The sequence below is a fragment of the Pongo abelii genome, chromosome 12 (assembly GCF_028885655.2).
Source record: "Pongo abelii isolate AG06213 chromosome 12, NHGRI_mPonAbe1-v2.0_pri, whole genome shotgun sequence".
Taxonomy (NCBI): Eukaryota; Metazoa; Chordata; class Mammalia; order Primates; family Hominidae; genus Pongo; species Pongo abelii.
This window is the reverse complement of record NC_071997.2, coordinates 45,768,954-45,787,548: the sequence shown is the minus strand read 5'-3', so window position 1 is coordinate 45,787,548 and position 18,595 is coordinate 45,768,954. Positions and strand designations below refer to the sequence as shown.

Sequence of the window (18,595 nt, the reverse complement as noted above, 5' to 3'; positions counted from 1 at the left end):
ATGGTTTGGCTGTGTGGCTGTGTCCCCACTTAAATCTCTACTCAAATTGTAATCCAATTTTAATCCCCACGTCAGAGGAAGGACCTGGTGGGAGGTGATTGGTTCATGGGGACGGTTTGCCCCATGTGGTTCTCATGATGGTGAGTGAGTTCTCACAAGATCTGATGGTTTTATAACAGGTAGTTTCCTCTGCTGTCTCTCTCTGTCCTGCCACCTTGTGAAGAAGGTGCCTGCTTCCCCTTCACCTTCCACCATGATTATAAGTTTCCTGAGGCCTCCCTAGCCATGCAGAACTGTGAGTCAATTAAACCTCATTTATAAATTACCCAGTCTCAGGGAAGTTCTTTATAGCAGTGTGAAAACAGACTAATACACACTGTCTCCACTAAAACACTCAAAAAGTAGCCAGGCATGGTGTCACACACCTGTAGTCCTAGCTAGCTATTTGGGAGGCTGAGGCAGGAGGATGGCTTGAGCCCAGGAGTTCAAGGCTGCAGTAAGCTATGATCATGTCACTGCCCTTCAGCCAGGGCAACAGAGCAAGATCCTACCTCAAAAAGAAAACAAATTAGACTTCATCAAAATTAAAAACTTTTTTGCTTCAAAGGACACCATCAAGAAAGTAAAAAGACAACCCACAAAATGGTAGAAAATATTTGCACATCACTCATCTGATAAGGTACTTATATCTAAATATATAAAAAATTCTTACAACTCAACAATAAAAGAGTACATAACCCAGTTAAAAACGTGCAAAGGGCCCATAGTCTATTTAAGAAACTAAATCAGTAATGAAAAAAAATCCAACACTCATTTGTGACTTAAAAAAAAAAAAACCTTAGCAAAGTAGAAATAGAAGGGAAGCTCCTCAACTTGATAAAGAACATATTTTTTAAAAAACCCTACAGCTAACATTAGACTTACTGGTGAGAAAATAGATGATTTCCTCCTAAGATCAGAAAAAGGGCAAAGATATTCTCTTCCATCACTCCTATATCATAATGGAAGTCCTAGATAATGCAATAAGACAAGAAACAGAAAACATATACAGACTGGGAAGAAAGAGATAAAACCATTTTTCTTCATAGATGGTGTAACTGTCTATGTAGAAAATCCCAAGGAACTCACCAAAAAAATCCTCCTGGGATTAATAAATGATTATAGCAAGGTTGCAGGATACAAGGTTAATATATAAAAGTCCACTGCTTTCCTACGTAATAACTGGAACTTGAAATTAAAACACAAATACTACTTATGTTAGTACCATCTAAAAATGAATAACTTAGAAATGTATCAAACAGGATATGTAAAAAGTCTATATAAAGAAAACTATAAAAATGATAGAAATCAAAGATCTAAATAAATGGAGAAATATTTCATGTTCATATATAGGAGAACTCAATATTGTCAAGATGTCAGCTCTTCCCAACTTGATCTATAGATTCAATGCAACCTCAATCACAATCCCAGCAAGTTTCTTATGGATATCAACAAACCAATTCTAAAATTTATATGGAAAGGTAAAAGACCAGAACAATTAATATAATACCAAAGAAGAACAACATTGAAAGACTAAAGCTATCAGACTTCAAAACTTAATGTAAAGCTAAAATAATCAAGACCATGTGCAATTGGTAAAAAAATAAACAAATAGATCAATGGAACAGAACACAGATCCCAGAAATGGACCCACGCAAGTATAGTGATTTGATCCTTGACAAAGGAGCAAAAGCAATTCAGTACAGAAAAGATGGTCTTTTTAACAAATGATGCTGGGAAAACTGGACATTCACATGCAATAACAACAATGAAAAATGGATCTAGGCACTGACCTTACATCTTTCACAAAAATTAACTCAAAATGGATCATAGTTCTAAATACAAAACACAAAACTAAAAAACTTCTAGAAGACAACATATAAGAAAATCTAAAGATCTCAGGCTTTGGCACTGAGTTTTTGGATACAACATCAATGGTATGATCTATGAAAGAAAAAAATCGTTAAGTTGGACTTCATTAAAATTCAAAACCTTTTTTCTTCATCCCTTCTGTTTATAAAGCCAATCCCTTCAGCTCAGCTTGTTAGAACACTTGTTCTACTTTATAGAATGAAGTGTTGCCCAATTCTAGGCTCATAATAAAGCCAACTGAGGTATTTAAACTAAATTTGTTGTAATTTTGCCTTTGACGCTGAACTCCACTGTGGAAAATATCCGACTAGTCCCCCAAATTGTCTAAGTTATATTTGTTGTTGCCATTTCATCTGCAAAATTAGCTAACTCCTAGAGTATAACACTTTATGGCATTCAGTGACAAATGTCCTAAATATTTTACCTTGGTTTGACAATATTACAATTTGTCCAGTTAGGTCTGAAGTCCCTGTGAGGTGAGGAATTCTAACAAAGCCAAAGTATCAATTTTGCATTGCTCTTTTGATTCTTAGGCTACCAGCAAACCATCTACATACTGGATTGTAAGCCAAAAATAAAATTCTAAGCTCCCAACCAACTGAATGGACCCTTCCTCCCAGCAAAGGAGATTTAAAAATAAACCTGAAACACTAGTGCAGGACATGATGGTAATAGGTGGTCAGGAAAAAAAAAATTATAAAATTAAAAACTTCCGCTCTGCACAGGTAACATTTAGAGAACAAGGAGACTGGGAGAAAATATTTATAAAACACATATCTGATAAAGCACTTATATTTAAAATATACAAAAAAAACTCTTAAAACTCAACAATAAGAAAACAACTCAATTTTCTCCCACAGATTGGGAGAAAATATTTTGCAAGATATGTATCTGGTACAGGACTTGTACTCAACATATACAAAGAACCCTTAAAACTCAACAATAAGAAAACAAACAACCCAATTAAAAAATGGGCAAAAGATCTGAACAGACACTACACAAAGAAGATATACAGATATACAGCAACTTATTAACAAAACTTTTATTATGAAAACTAAACTTTTGTTTTGTCACCACATAACAAGATACTTATCCTAGGAGGAAAAGGATGTGTTCAGTATCATTTTTCTTTTGTTTGTTTGTTTGTTTGTTGAGATGGAGTTTCACTCTTGTTGCCTGGAGTGCAATGGCATGATCTCAGTTCTCCGTAACCTCCGCCTCCCAGGCTCAAGTGATTCTCCTGTCTCAGCCTCCCGAGTAGCTGGGACTACAGGCATGTGCCACCACACCCGGCTAATTTTGTATTTTTAGTAGAGACAGGGTTTCTCCATGTTGGTCAGGCTGGTCTCAAACTGCTGACCTCAGGTGATCCACCCACTTGGCCTCCCAAAGTGCTGGGATTACAGGTGCGAGACACCGTGCCCAGCCATATTTTTCTTTAAAAAGTATAAATATATTAAATAATCTAAAAGAAAATGTGAATACAATGAGTGGAGAGATGGGGGATTTCAAGAGAAAGAAGGAAACTCTTAAAAAAGAAACAAATGATATCCTAGAATTCAAAAGCACAATATCTGAAATGAAACAGTATGACAGAATTAACAGCATATTGGATACAACAAAAGAAAAGATCTGTGTATTTGAAGACAAATCCAGACTAAAGCCATGCAGACTAAAGCCTAGATTGGAAAACAACACTGAGAGGCTCAATATCTGTTGGACTGCATCAGGCAGTCTAACATACATGTAATAGGAATTCCAGAAGGAAAGAAACATGAGAATGGAGACCAAAAAAATCACTTGAAGCATACTGGCTACAAAGTTCTAAAATTTGATTAAAAAAATAACAAACCCTGATCAGATGTGATGGGAACACTTTGGGAGGCTGAGGCAGGTGGATCACTTGAGGCCAGGAGTTCTAGACCAGCCTGGGCAACTTGGCGAAACCCTGTCCCTACTAAAAATATAATAATTAGCTGGGCATGGTGGTGAGTGCCTGTAGTCCCAGTTACTTGGGAGGCTGAGGCACAAGAATTGCTTGAACTCAGGAGGCAAAGGTTGCAGTGAGCTGAGATCATGCCACTGCACTCCAGCCTGGGCAACAGAGCAAGATTCTGTCTCAAACAAACCAACCAACAAACCAACAAATCCAAAGAACCAGGAAGCTCAGTTAATCCCAAGCAAGATAAATACAAAGAAAAAGAAAACTATACCTAGGCAAGTCATAGTAAAACTGCTTAAAAAAAAAAGAAAGAAAGAAAAGAAGAGAAAAAAAGAAAAATCATTACCATATAGAAAATCTTCAAAGCAGAGAGGATGGAAAGATACATTACACACAAGAGAATGAGAATAAGAATGATAGCTGACTTTTCATTGGAAAAAATGACTATCAGAGAAAATGGAATAACATCTTTAAAGTGCTAAAAGGAAAAAAATGTCAACCTAGAATTCTATACTCAGCAAAAATATCTTTCAAAAAATGAAAGCTGTTCTGGTGAATCCCTGTTGTCTTTGTGACTCTAAAACATGTTTCTCAATGGATTACTTACAGATCTTCTCTATCAGAAAAACAAGGTAGGTTTAGTCCATCAAATAACTACTGTCTGAGACACTGCACACTGCCAGGTTGTCTGTAGCAGGACTGACTCCTCAGCAGGGGGCAAATGAGGTTTTGTCCAACGGTAAAGTCTATAGCCTGCTGGGGCTCAGGATCTGGGAATTCTCAACATCAGTATCCAGACACATTGTGAGGAGCCTGAATTCCTTCTCTATAGGCTTTCTCTTTTTAGTAGTCAATTCATGTTTTGGGTCTTCAATTAGAGCAAAAGGACAATGATAACAATTTTAAAAATCCCTTTCCTTGGCCAGGTGTGGTGGGTCACACCTGTAATGCCAGCACTTTGGGAGGCCGGGGTGGGCAGATCACCTGAGGTCAGGAGTTTGAGACTAGCCTGACCAATATGGTGAAACTCCGTGTCTACTAAAAATACAAAAAATAGCCAGGTGTGGTGTATGCACTTGTAATCCTAGCTACTCAGGAGGCTGAGGCAGGAGAATTGCTTGAATCCGGGAAGTGGAGGTTGCAGTGAGCCAAGATCGCGCCACTGCACTCCAGCCTGGGCAACGAGAGTGAAACTCCATCTCAGAAAATTTTTTAAATCCCTTTCCTTGATGCAACCCTTAGCTACAAATTCTCCAGTGAGTCATCTATACTTGCAAGATCTACTTTCTCATTCCTCACTTGCTCACTGCAGTGCATCCATTACATCAAAATTGCTTTCACTGGGGCCTCCACTTTGTAACATACTTCAAGGAAGTGTAAGAAACCTCTTTTCAGTTTTTACTTGACTTGCTTGACTTTTCGGCTGGTAGTGAAACAATCACATACTGAAAAGCTCTCCCAACACTACAATTGTCCTGGTTTCCCACTTGCTTTTCTTGCCACTTCTTCTCAGTGTCTTCATTTCCTCCCTAGAGCTCTGTTCTAGACATCTGCTTCTAACTCTAGACTAGACACTGTCCCTAGGGAAAACTGTACATTCCTCACCTAACACAGGTAACCAATCCCCAAGTTCTGTCACTTCCACCCTCTTGTTTTTTTCTTGAACCTATCTTATTTTCTCCATTCTCCTCTGCCATCTCCTTACCTCAGACCACCACCATCTCCTGTTTAGAATAGTTACAACTTTATGCTGGTCTTTACACCTCTGTCCCCTTCACAATCCATCCTCCAAATTCCAGCCAAAATGATTTTCTTAAGGCCAGGCATGGTGGCTCATGCCAGTAATCCCCGCACTTTGGGAGGCTGAGGTAGGTGGATCACTTGAGCCCAGGAGTTTGAGACCAGCCTGGGCAACGTGGTGAAACCCTGTCTCTATAAAAAAACACAAAAATTAGCTGGGCATGGTGATGCACACCTGTAGTCACAGCTACCAGGGTGGCTAAGGCAGGAGGATCACCTGAACTTGGGGAGGTCAAGGCTGCAGTGCTGTGTATAATCACAGCTCTGTGATTATACCGCTGTACTCCAGCCTTGGCAACAGAACAAGACCCTGTCTCAAAAAAAAAAAAAAAAAAAAAAAATCTTAAACCTAAAGTGGGTGACTTTCTTTCCTAGTTTAAAGCCTTCAATAGTTCCTTACTGTTGTTAAGATAAAGCCCAAATTCCTTACATTGGCTTATGAGGCCTAGCATGAACTGGCCCCTACCTTTTTTTTTGAGGGGGACAGGGTCTCGCTCTGTCATCCAGGCTGAAGTGCTGTGGTGCAAACACAGCTCACTGCAGTCTTGACCTGCTGGGCTCAAGTGATTCTCCCACTCAGCGTCTTGAGCTGGGACTATAGGTGCATGCCACCAAGGCTGGCTAGTTTTTTTGTATTTTTTGTAGAGACAGGGTCTCACCATGTTGCCCAGGCTGGCCTTGAACTCTTGAGCTCAAGCAATCTACCTGCCTCAGTCTCCCAAAGTGCTGGGATTACAGGCATGATCCACCACACCCGCAAACTGGCCCCTAATTATTTTCATCAAAAGCTCATCCACACCCCCCTACCCATTCACATTTTCCACTCCAACCATATGAGTCTTTCAATTCTCAACAGAGCATCTTTTTTTGCCTCTGATTTCAGCCCTCAGATCTCAGCAAAAACGTGACCTCCTCTAGGACTTACCCGAAGTTTGGGTAAATACCCTCTCCTTGCCTTTCTCTATAGTATCACACATATTTCCTGTCATAACATTTATCACACTGCTTTGAAAGTACCTGTTTATTCCCCTGCTTTTCCTAATACATTGTAAGCTCCCTGAGGGTGGAGACCAGTTCTTCTTACACATCATTATATCTCTAGTACCCAAAACAGTTCCTGACATATAATAGGTACTGAATGAGTATGTTTCAAATGACCAGATTAGAATGCTAGCACTGTGAATGGGACAGAAAGAATGGTTTCAAAAGGTTAAGAAGGAGTATACTTTGAGAAATACTGTCTAGATGGCTTTTTGAGAAGAAAAGACAGAATTAGACAACTTGTGAGGCAACAGATGCTCCCTATGAGTGCCTACTGAGTAGATGACTGCATAAACATGGGAAGAAAGGCAACTGTTGAAGTCAGGGCATCAGTGACTGATAATTATGGGGCCACTTGCACCAACAAGAAAGTAAAGAAAGAGCCAATTTACGCAGAAGAGTTTGAGCTTTATGTGGCTCAGGGCAGCCAAGAAGAATGCCCAACAGATTCCTAGAAAGGCAAGACCAAAACTCAGGAAGGAGGTTGAGGCTATGGACAGAGATGCTGCAGCCATGGCAGAGAGGGGACTTAATGCATTCTCCTGAAGAAGTTCCCTTGATGCACTCCTTTGAAATACTTTCATGCAGAAGGAAGGATCTGAGAATGACTCATTGAGGCTAACAAGGTCAACGGAACACTGGTGACTCAGAGATGGAAACCATATCCATCTAAAATTACCAGGAAATGGTCTTCCCCATCATTCCTCATGGAAATCAAATGACAGTTATTTCCCCCAAGGTTTGAAATATAATTTTTCACATTTGAAAGATTCCATCCAAACCTCCCTGCAAGATAGGGATGAGGAGCCTGGGTGGGCCTTCAGTCAGAATAGAGAGAAGGAGCTATGGCCAATTTGAGAGGTAATATTCAGGAGTAACTCTCCTGGACAAATGGAACGTTGACAGTATGACTGGGGAGTCTCTCTAAACTGGTCAGGAGCAGGATCTAGGAGTGAAGAGATGGGAAAGATGCTGTGACCCTCAGCCACAGCAAGAAGCTCCAGAGCTCAGGGTAGGAAGCGGCCTGGAGACTTTCCATGAGCCACAGCAGCTGGCTGAAATTCCGTGGTCCATTCTACCCACTGCCAGAGCTCCTGGCAGCCTGCCAAAGGCCTCCCTATGGGCTGCAGAGGAGCAGGCTTAGCTACTTCTTTAGTGTCACCTCACCTTTGGACTCTCCTCTAACCAGGCACATTCAATTTCTCAAGCCTTTCACACCCCTCTTGCATCTGGGCCCTGTGCTTCAGCCTCACAGGGAATTCCCTGTGCCATATGACAGAAAGAAAAAATTCAAGCCTGCTTTACAGATGACTCTGCACCATCTGCTAGTATGAGCTCACCGTGGATGGCTATACAGTCAGGGGTGACCCTGGGAGAGCGGGAAATTGAAATTCTCCTGCAGGCAGGACTCTGAGCAGGGCACTTAGCCTGGAGGGAGAAATGCTCTAAGTTAATGTTCACGCACTGTCACCGGGTATATGAACTCCATTTTCTTATTTTCTCTATTTTTGACGCTCTGGCATCTGGGGCCTCACTGATTACAGAGAGACTGCCCTTCCAGGACTAGCCTTGCCCCAGCACACCTTTCATATGCAAACTAACCAATCCAGAGCCTATACTCTAAATTACTTCCTTTATGGAGCTCCCACAGGTTGAGCAATATTCCCCAACCATAACCACCCCAGAGCCAGGTCCCAGACAACTAGAGGCAGCGCCCACACCTTGGAGCCTGCTGAAATGATTCCACCTAGCCAATCTGAAATCTGTTTACCCTACCTTGCCTTACCTTTCTCACAGAAACCACAACGAAGGCCACTGCCCACGTTTCCCACTCTCTGTCAGCCTCCCGACCAGCCTGGTGCTTCCCCATGTGGCCCTACAAAGCACGTGTCCCTCCTACTTCTAGACTTCTTCCTTCATGACAGTCATTTCCACATCTTTGTGTCTTTCCATCCCTGAGTAAAACAAATCCGGGGCACGTTTTCAAACACCAGCTAAGGCTCTGTCTAGAGGATGAGGTTCTTGGAAGAAGTGAGGCTGAGAGACTCCTGTTGAGGTGGTCTGGGAATGAGGTGAATGGGCCCAGAGAATGAATATATTGGTGGCCCAACGCTTATGCTCACCAACAGGTCCCACAGCAGAGGAGGCTCCTAGTGACCGAGTGCATGGGATGACCAGGTCTGTGGATGTCGGCCAGCCTCTTTCCTCAGGCTTGACAGTGCATGTTCAATGGGCTCATGTACCAAGCAGCCAAGCGGAAGTGACAGAGGAAGCCTACGGGCTCAGCAATGTGGAATTCCTCTCACCAAGGCTGACCTGGCCACAACCACTGCTCAGAGACCATGTTGCCAGCAGCAATGACCAAGCATCTCCAGGGTGATCCCATATCACAAGGCACCAGCCAGCCTTCTGGAAGCAGGTTTATTCCACCAGGCCCCTTCCCTCATGGAGTGGGCGACATAGGGTCTTTTCTGGAATATTCATTTTTTCTGCATGTGGACTTGCTTTTCCTACTGCTCTGCTTCTGGCAGCCACACAGCAAGCTGTGGAATCAGGGATTATCCTTTTCCTTTTAATGCATCCCATACAATACTGCTTCTCATCAAGGACCCTCCTTTATAGCAAAAGAAATAAGGCAATAGGCTGATGCTTTGGGGAGTCACTGATCTTATGTACCCAATGCCCTGTGGTGGCTGGCCTTATACAGTGCTACCTGGCATTGGAGGGTTCCGAAAGCAAACAAGGTGGGAGTCAGCATTTTATGAAATTGGTGTGCAGTCCTGGAGGGTGCAGTTTCTCCTCTGAACCACTGACCAACATATGATGGTGCTACTTAGCCAGAATCTAAAGGTGCAGGAACCGAGGAAATGAGGGTTCCTTAATCTATGATTAAGCCTGATGCCAGCTCCTTGCAATCAAAGTGAAGTCCGTGGACCCGCACTATTGGCATCATCTGGGAGCTTGTTAGAAATGCAGAATCTCAGACCCCATCCCAGACCTACTGGATCATAATTCACTTTTAAGGAGATCCCCTGTTCATTCATATGCATGTTAAAGTTTGAGAATCACTGCTCTAACGCACTCACAATATTTTTGCTTCTCATCCCCAGACCTCTGATCTCTGCTTCTTAATGATTTTAGTACTTGAGGGATGGATGCTTCCAACAGGGGATACAAAATGGTTTCAGTGAAGTGGAAGCAGAGACTTACATTGTCTCCTGGTGGCTTCACGATACTCACACCAGTAGGAAATAGATGATAAAGGGGCTTATGGGCTTTGAGGGGGTAGCTGATCCTAATTATCAAGGGGAACCAGGACTGCTGCTACACAATGAGGCAGAAAGAAGAGCAGATGGAAGTCAAACAGCCTTGGGGGGCCTCCTAGTACTGTCTTGTTCAAGGGTAAAAGTCAATGGGTTGGCTGGCATGGTGGCTCACACCTGTAATCCCAGCACTTTGGCAGGCCAAGGTGGGTGGATTGCCTGAGGTCAGGAGTGCAAGACTAGCCTAGCCAACATGGTGAAACCCCCATCTCTACAAAAATGCAAAAATTAGCCAGGCATGGTGGTGCACGCCTGTAATTCCTGCTACTCGGGAGGCTGAGGCAGGAGAATCACTTGAACCCGGGAGGCAGAGGTTGCAGTGAGCTGAGATCGTGCCACTGCACTCCAGCCTGGGTGACAGAGTGAGACTCTGTATCAAAAAAAAAAAAAAAAGTCAATGGGTCATTACTACAGCCCTACAGAGGCAAAACTGCCAAGACCTCAGATTCCTCAGGAATGAAGATTTGGGCCCCATCACAGGATGAGGAACCAATCCCACTAAAGCCCTAGCTGAAGGCAACGGGAGCATGAATTGGATGGCGGAAGAGGAAAGCCTCAGGAAAACCTGAGAAAGACTTCAGAATGGGTGTCCTGTGGAATGCTAGGTGTCCAGCATGTCCTTCTGAATTATCTTGATTCCGCAGGGGTCCTGCTTTTCAATGTCTTTGAGCTATTTTACAACTTTATAAGTTAAAACTGATTGCAATGCATATAGTTTCACCCACAGAGGTGCAAATAAATTTTGTCCAGCAGAGATACAACTGATCTCCCCATCCCACCCTCCAAGTAATCAGTTTAATATTTATTAACAAATCCATTTCAACATTTCTGATTGCCTACATATGTCTGTTATTTGGGATCTCCTTTGAACACCTTACTGGTTCCCTCATTAGTTCATGAGTTAAGCAAAATCTTCAACATGTGTTCATTTTATATTCATACAAAAGTCATGATTCCACCCTCTAAAAACTTTTTTCTTTTAACAAAAGACACAAATACAGCTATGAACTCATGACCAGTTGCATGAATATGGACTGTATCTTCTATCCATATTTTCCTCCTTTCTGTGTTAAGTATAGATTTTAATATTTTAATTATATTTTAATTCTTTCTCTCCCCACTAAAATAGTATGTGAGCTGCATTGGTGACAGTTCACTTAACAATTCAGTGTTCAGAATGCTGAATATTAAGGTTGGGTCTTGTCAGAACCAGAGGAGAGGACTTTGCCCAGGGATACTGGGCCTGGAGCTGGACTCAGCAACTTACGGAATCTGGATTTGACAAGTGAGTGAGTTGTATAGAATTCTTGTTGGAAGCATGTTTTTAAGCCAAAATATGGGTAAAGGAATGGATGTGGATGTAGTTTTGGGGTAGCCTAAGAGGCAGCTGTATTGGTTATTTTTTTTCCATGACTACTCAGCATCCAAAGCCTTCTAAATTGGGAGACATCTCCCAACATGAGCATCTTTGTGGGAGGAAAGTCCTGTTATTTGGGCCCCTATCCAGGACTCTGCACTGTCAGGGGATGCCTCGAAAGCACAAGCAGCCAGTGTCTAAGATGTGACTTTGGCAGAGGCTTCCTAATCACGCCCTTTCCTACGACGGCGTGAGCTGGGCCGTCAGCACCACCCAGCCTCCTTGGATCCTCCCCAGTTCCTGGGTATCTTTCTCTTGCTACCTAGTTAATTCTACAAATTCCCGTAAATTCCTTTCTGTTTAAGTTTTCATCCCAAAACCTTGAATCCAGGTACAGTAAGTTTGGTTGGAAAGACATAAGCAGCTGTAAATGTCCTGAGCAATGTTTCTAAATTGGAGATCCTGTGAAAAATGCCCATTTTTATTTAGGAGAGCTCCCTCTGCTTCCTGACCAGCCCTGGTGGTTCCCCTGTGTGGCCCTACATGGCATGCCATGCCTCCTACTTCTAGGGGAATGAGAGTCAAAAATTCCTTCATGATAACCGTTTCTGTGCCTTCCACAGAAAGACAAGCCTGAGTCTTCAATTCAAGCAAGTTCCCAAGTGATGTGGATAATGCTGGCCACCAACCACACCTTGGGTGTTGAGATCACAGCACTGAAGATGTGTAGAGAAGCGACTGGGAAGTAGGGAGGAGCAAGATCGAGAAGGGTGTTAAATGCTGTGTAATGAAGTTTGTGCTTGATCTTGCAGGTGATAAGCAGCCATTAAATGACCCAGGGGGAGTGAAATAAATAGACTTCCATTTTTAAATGGCACTGGATGTCATGTGGCAACAGAGGGGGAAAGGAGGGACAGGAGGCAGGAGAACCAGTTAGGAGGTGTGATAGGTACAACAACAGCTCCCAAAGATGTCCCTGTCTTAATCTCCATATGGCAAGTGGGACTGTGTAGCATTATTAAGTTAAGGACCTTCAGATGGGAAGAGTAGCCTGGATGACCCAGGTGGGCCCCATGTAATCACACGAATCCTTAAAGTGGAGAACCTTTCCCAGTGAGCCTGAGGGAGATGTGGTTATGGAAGAACAGCCAAATGTTGCAGGCTCTGAAGGAGGAGGAGAAAGGGGCACAAGCCTAAGAATGCAGGAATGGCCTCTAGGAACTGGAAAAGGCAAGGACACAGCCTCTACCCCGGAGCCACCAAACGGAGCACAGCCTTGCTTGATTTTAACCTAGTGGGACTCATTGGACTTCTGACCTTCAGAATTATAAAATAGTACAAGGTGTTTTAAGCCACTAAGTTCACGGTAATTTGTAATGGTGACAATAAAAAACTAATATAGGAGGCTATTGCCACCTTCTAGGGAAAATAGTGAGAATCTCATTTCTGAGAGTGGCAGCAGAGAAGGAAGACAGACCTGGTTTGGAAGATTATTCAGGAGATACGGATGAAGGGACACGGTCACCAACTGGGTGGGGTGTGGGTGTGGGTGTGTTAAGGAAACTCGCAGGTTTCTCTCTTCAACAAAATGGGCCCATTAGTCAAAAGGACTGCAGGAAGGAAACACAGGAGTGTGAGTGCAGAGAAAGGCAGTTCCCTCCTGATACTACTCGGCTTGTTTCTTCAGATTCCTTTTTTACCAGGAAACCTAATCTTAACTCTTGCATGTTCCCTACTGGGAAAAGCGTGTGCTCAGCAGCCAACACAAACAGCTGCTCTGCTCATCAATTATGGTTTTCACTCTAAATTAATGAATTGCCATTCTAGTCATAAACCAGGCTTTTGTGAGTTTAGTCAGAGCAAAACAATTTACCAGGGTTTGATCTCTCTCAGAAGAGCTGACAGAGTTGTTTTTGCCCCTGCAAAGTGAAGGATTAGACCTTATACCACAGTGATCCTGGTAAGGCCTCCTTCTCTGGCACAGTTTGCATGCGGGAAAGGGTTCGGAGAGGGAGGGCTAGAAGAGGCTGCCTAATGCTTTGCCCTGTGCCAAGTCAATTGAGAATCAGGAGGTTCTGTGCTTGCAATTTAACAGCTATTTATAGCGTGCATTCTGAGATTCCCTCACATATACCACAGACCCGGTCTCCAGAAGAAAAATCGCTCCTCCTCTGGAACTCCCTGCTTACAAACAGCAAGGTGCAAGCCCAGGCAAGTTGTTCTGGGAAAGTGGGAGATTGTGGGGTGGGGTGGGGGGTGAGTTCTGGTTGCAGTTGATATGGAGATGGTTGGTTTCATCATAAAGACTTCTTGGGAAATCTGAGAAAGAAAATACTCTTTCTAAGCCCACTTTGAATTGTTTCTTTACCTATGCCAAACCTGCCAAGAGACATCTGAGTAAAAGAGGCAAAGGCATGGCTATTACCCACCCCACTGTTCAGATGAGGACACTTAGGCTCTCAGAAGTTTAAGTTCCTTACCCAGCACTGCATCATTCAAATGTCAGAGCCAGGAATTGACCGACCTCGGTCTTCTGATGCCAAAATCCACACCTTTTGCATTTTGAGTTTGTGTCCTATGTGGGGAAGGACATCCTTCCCTCACCACCCACCCAGCAGGTCTTTCTCAGTCAGCGGTGGTCTAATGGTTCTCCTGCCTGAAGGTGCCCGACACATTCAGGGCTGGTGACGAGGGCACCCAGATCATCCAACAGTAATTGATATTATCCTCTGACCAGTAAGTCCTCCCAGATCTCCTTCCTATGTGCTCACCTTCTGCAATGTGCTACAGAAAACAGATATAGGGGCCGGGCACCGTGGCTCACACCTACAATCCCAGCATTTTAGGAGGCCAAGGCAGGCAGATCACGAGGTCAGGAGTTCGAGACCAGCCTGGCCAACATGACAAAACCCCGTCTCTACTAAAAACACAAAAATTAGCTGGGCGTGGTGGCACACACCTGTAATCCAAGCTACTCGGGAGGCTGAGGCTGGAGAATCTCTTGAACCTGGGAGGCGGAGGTTGCAGTGAGCTGAGATTGCGCCACTGCTCTCCAGCCTGGGTGACAGAGTGAGACTCCGGCTCAAAAAAAAAAAAAAAACAAAAAACAAAACAATGAAAACAGATATAGGATGACAAAAATCCTCTGCCTTCAAAAGGTTACAGAGCAACAGAACCTGAATTGTGGAGTTGGAATGAAAGAAATGGAATGGGCACAGAGCTGCAGAACCAGGAACCAAACCCAGGTCTGCCAGACTCTAGCACCCGTGCTCCTGCCCGCGATGCTAGACTGTTTCTCTATCACAGTGCTTTAAGGTCTACAGAGTGTTTTCCAGACAAATAAATCAAGGCTGAGAAAGGTGAAGTCACCTGTGGCTTGTGGCAGAGCTGAGAAACCTCCAATTCCAGATGCCACAGCCTCTTGCCGTACCTCCCTGCTTTTCTCACCTCAACGCTCTAGGTCTGGGCAGGGGAAGGTCTAGACAGAAAAGAGGACTCCTGAGATGTCTCATGAGAACTGTGATGAAGGGACTCCTTTTTCCTGCTTCCAGTGCCCATAGCAAGGAGGGCATCCCCTTCCCCCAACATTTCATGCCCGACCTCACTCCAGCCAACCCCCTCCAAAATACACAGTGCTACTTACATATTCCTTAATGTCCTTTGATTTCACAGCCTTGTAGGAATAATATGCAGGGTAAAGGGTGCCAAATATAAGCCTGGAGGGAAGAGAGACAAAGAGAAATATGATTTTTCATTTATCTTATTTAATGGAAAATGTCTGTCTTCAATGCCAAGAGCAGCTCTCTAAGCTACAGAAAGTGCTGCTGTGGGGCTTGATTTATTTTTATGAATGCCCTGAAGGTGTTCTGCTCGTGACTGGGGCATCCTTGGGCACCTCTATCTTCTGTTAAAGCCCACACCCACCTTCCTTCAACCTGTGGTTTGGCAACATGGAAGGGTGGTTAGGGGTCATGGAAGCCAAAAATGGGGATGTGAAGGCACCAAGACCCCTGAAGTTAAAGGCTGCCTTTCCTCTCCTGCTGCTAACCCCCCTCTGAAGCTCTATTAAGCCTGCAAACACCTCAGGCTTCTTTCTCCATCAAAACCTTTCCCCTCAAATTTCACTCCCCTTGGACTTGATCTCAGCATCCTGCAGCTAGAATAAACTCTTCACATTTCATATTGTAAATCCAATCAGGCCAAGCCCTCCTCCCACCAATACATCCCCATCTTGCATTAGCCTGTTTCTCATCGCTCTTAAGATGAAGAAGCAAAAATACCAACAATGTGACACTGTTTGGGCAGCAGCTCTCACTGATCTATGCTCAGGGCTGCGTTGGGTCATTAAATGATCTCGTGCTCAGCCCTGCCTCTCAGGACCTGCACGGTAGAGCTCCACCTGCCCTCATTCTCTCTACCATGCACTATCCCCCACCCAGAAAGCCTTTGCCTGTGCTGTTCTCTCCTTCTGGAGTCTTCCTTCCCCCTTCTTTGTCTGGTTAATGCCTGTTCATCCATCATATCCCAGCTCCAGTATGACTTCTTCCCTGGCCTCCCTAACTAGCTCAAACCTCCCCACTACACTCAAAGCACAATGTACCTATTATCAGGGTGTTCTTTTATTGTTGTTTGTGTGATGCTTTGATTGACAGCCCTCTTTCCACAGCACTGTAAGTGCCTTGAGGGCAGAGAATGGATCTGTTTTACTCAACACTGTGTTCCCAGAACCTACCCCATAGTAGGCCTTCAACAGATATTTGTAAATAAATGAATTGAGCTGGAGGTTCAAACTTTTCACCTGACAGATGAGGTCACCTCAGGTGCCAACTCAGGGCCAAGCTGACTGGATGCAGGAGTGGGCCTGGCCCAGGCACTATATGAGCTGACATCTCCTGTGACAACCCCACAGATGGAGCTTTCAGAGTCCCTGCAAAGAGCTGGCCTACTTACAGAAGATACCACACTGAAGAAACTCAAAGCCGTGGTTCACTGGGTATTGAGAGTCTGTACAGAGAACTCCTAGTCCAGAAGCAATTTACCAAACAGGGGTCAGCTTTACCATGAGCACTGTTGCCAGGGAACACCCTGATATTCCACAATCATCAGGTTTCCAGGGAAAACAAAGTTAACTGAACCAAGTCCATTTCTGGCACTGAAAGGGAGAGGGCTGTTAACTCTTGACTCACACAGACCTTGTGCGAAGTGCTTTAGAGCTTTATCCCACTTAGACCGCCTTGTCCAAGGGAACTCCTTTTACAGACAGGACTCCAATGCACGGAGCAGCCAGTCACTTACTTGTCTAAGGCCTCATGACCAGTGAAGGGTAAGGCAGGCGCTGGAGCCCAGCCAGGCCAGCCTCCTCCAAGCCTGGCTTCTTGTGACCACCTTGCACTACCTTGGGGAGCCGCCCACCCTCCAGGAAGGCTGAAATGACCTGTGTGAAGAGCAGGATGAGCCACTGGGGGGATGACAGAGTAGTGGGAGGAAGGGGAAAAAGTAGGCCTGGGGGTGAGGGGGAAACATTGAAGAGAGGGTAGTGCCAAAGACAGCAGTCAGGCCAAGGGGGAGGTGGCTGGGGAAGCCCGCTGGGTTTGGTCATCGCCCCCTTGGTGAGGAAAGTCCCCACACTCCTCCACACTGCCTCCTTGCCTGCCCCCTCCTAAGCATTCTCAGGTATCCAGGAGCCTCACTTCCTCAGGGAGGCCTTTCCTGACCTGGTCACCCCCCTGAAGATTGGGCTCCTCTCCCTTTTTAGCTCCTGTACCTGCCCCTTTCTTAGCTCTTGTCCACTGTATCCACTTGCGTCTCTCCCACAAGACTGTGTGTTCCACAAAGCCAGAGATGGCGACCCTCATTCATAACACACCCCTGTGCCCTGCACAGCAGGAAGGGTTCAGTAAGTACGTGTTCACTGTGTGAAGTATCAGAATGGGGAAGCCAAAGCCAGCACCATCCAGGGAACGCTCGTGACCTTGGGACTGAGGTCTCGGTAGTGAGGTGGACGCCAGACAGCACCAGGCTGATTCAGCAAAGCCTCGGGCACAACGCCATGGACTAGGGGGAAATAAATACACCACTCCTCGGCACAGGTGCCATGGTAATTACCCATGTCTGCCAGGATGGAACTGTCTGGAGCCCCTGCCCTGGGACAGCATGTGAGCAGCAGAGGAGAGACATGTGGGAAGTACAGCGCTACCCAGGGGCTGATTGATGGGATCCCCGTGAACCCCAGTGGGTCGTGACACCCTCTGAATGGTCACAGAGCAGGGAAGGCAAGACAGGAAGGCCTGTGCTAGGTCAGCTGGACTCTTCTGGAGTGAGCTGGTTGCCAGCATCCTCCGCCTGGCTCCTGTGTTACAGCACAAGGTCCCTACACACGAGTTTGCTTTTCACTTTCTAAAAGCTCAGTAACACTTAGCATCTCACTGCCCTGGGGAAGGGGAAATGGGATGAAAATGGTCAGTTCTTCTTAACCTATTTTGGAAGTAAGAAATAACGAAGGAAGCAGGCTCAAGCCAAAAGGACTTGGTACTTCTGCTCCTTCAGACCAAGTACCCCCACACGGCCCTTCTCCACCGGCCTCACTGGCCTTGCTTCCCACCCCTCCCTCAGCCTCAGGTTCACAGAGCCAGCAGCTGTCCCCTGATTAAGCCACATTCACTTGCAATCTGTGACTTTCTGGCTGCTCTTTCTTCTGTCTGAACGTTAGCACAGGATCTTCCCCAATCCCACAACTCTTTTGTTTTTCCTGATAAAGTGCCACTAATCCTTTAAGACCCATCTCAGAAATGCCACTTCTTCTGTGAAGCCTTTGGTTACTGCCCCCTCAGTTTTCTTGATACTATTTAAGCCTGTGACAGGTCTTATGTAGTAGCAGCAATAACAAAACATTTAAAATAATATTATTATATCATTGAGTGTTCACTAATGCCAGGCACTGTTCTACAAGCTGTACTCACTCTTTCAATTAATCCTCTCAAATACATAGGGAAAAAGAATTCTTACTACCCCATTTTACAGACTGGGACACTGAGGCTTAGCATCATTACTCACTTACCCAAGGAGACACATCAGCCAGGTGCAGAGCTGGGATCTGAACCCAGGCAGCCTGACAACAGAGCCTGCCTTCTCCCGGGGCTGCCTGTGCTGGCTGAGCCTGTCTCCCTAGTCAGATCATATAGTCCTGGGCAATCAGGAGGGTCCCTCGTGCCTGGCACAGCA

The 18,595-nt window shown here is 44.9% G+C and overlaps 1 protein-coding gene across 2 annotated transcripts in view; it reads right to left on the bottom strand.

Moving 5' to 3' along the window:
- REEP1 (receptor accessory protein 1) overlaps positions 1-18,595 on the bottom strand; it is a 123,649-nt gene that overhangs the window by 52,084 nt on the left and 52,970 nt on the right. For both annotated transcript variants that reach the window (XM_024242258.2, XM_054547956.2), the window contains exon 2: positions 15,018-15,090. In XM_024242258.2, coding sequence (XP_024098026.2) covers positions 15,018-15,090 — 73 coding nt within the window. The remainder of the gene's footprint in view (positions 1-15,017; positions 15,091-18,595) is intronic.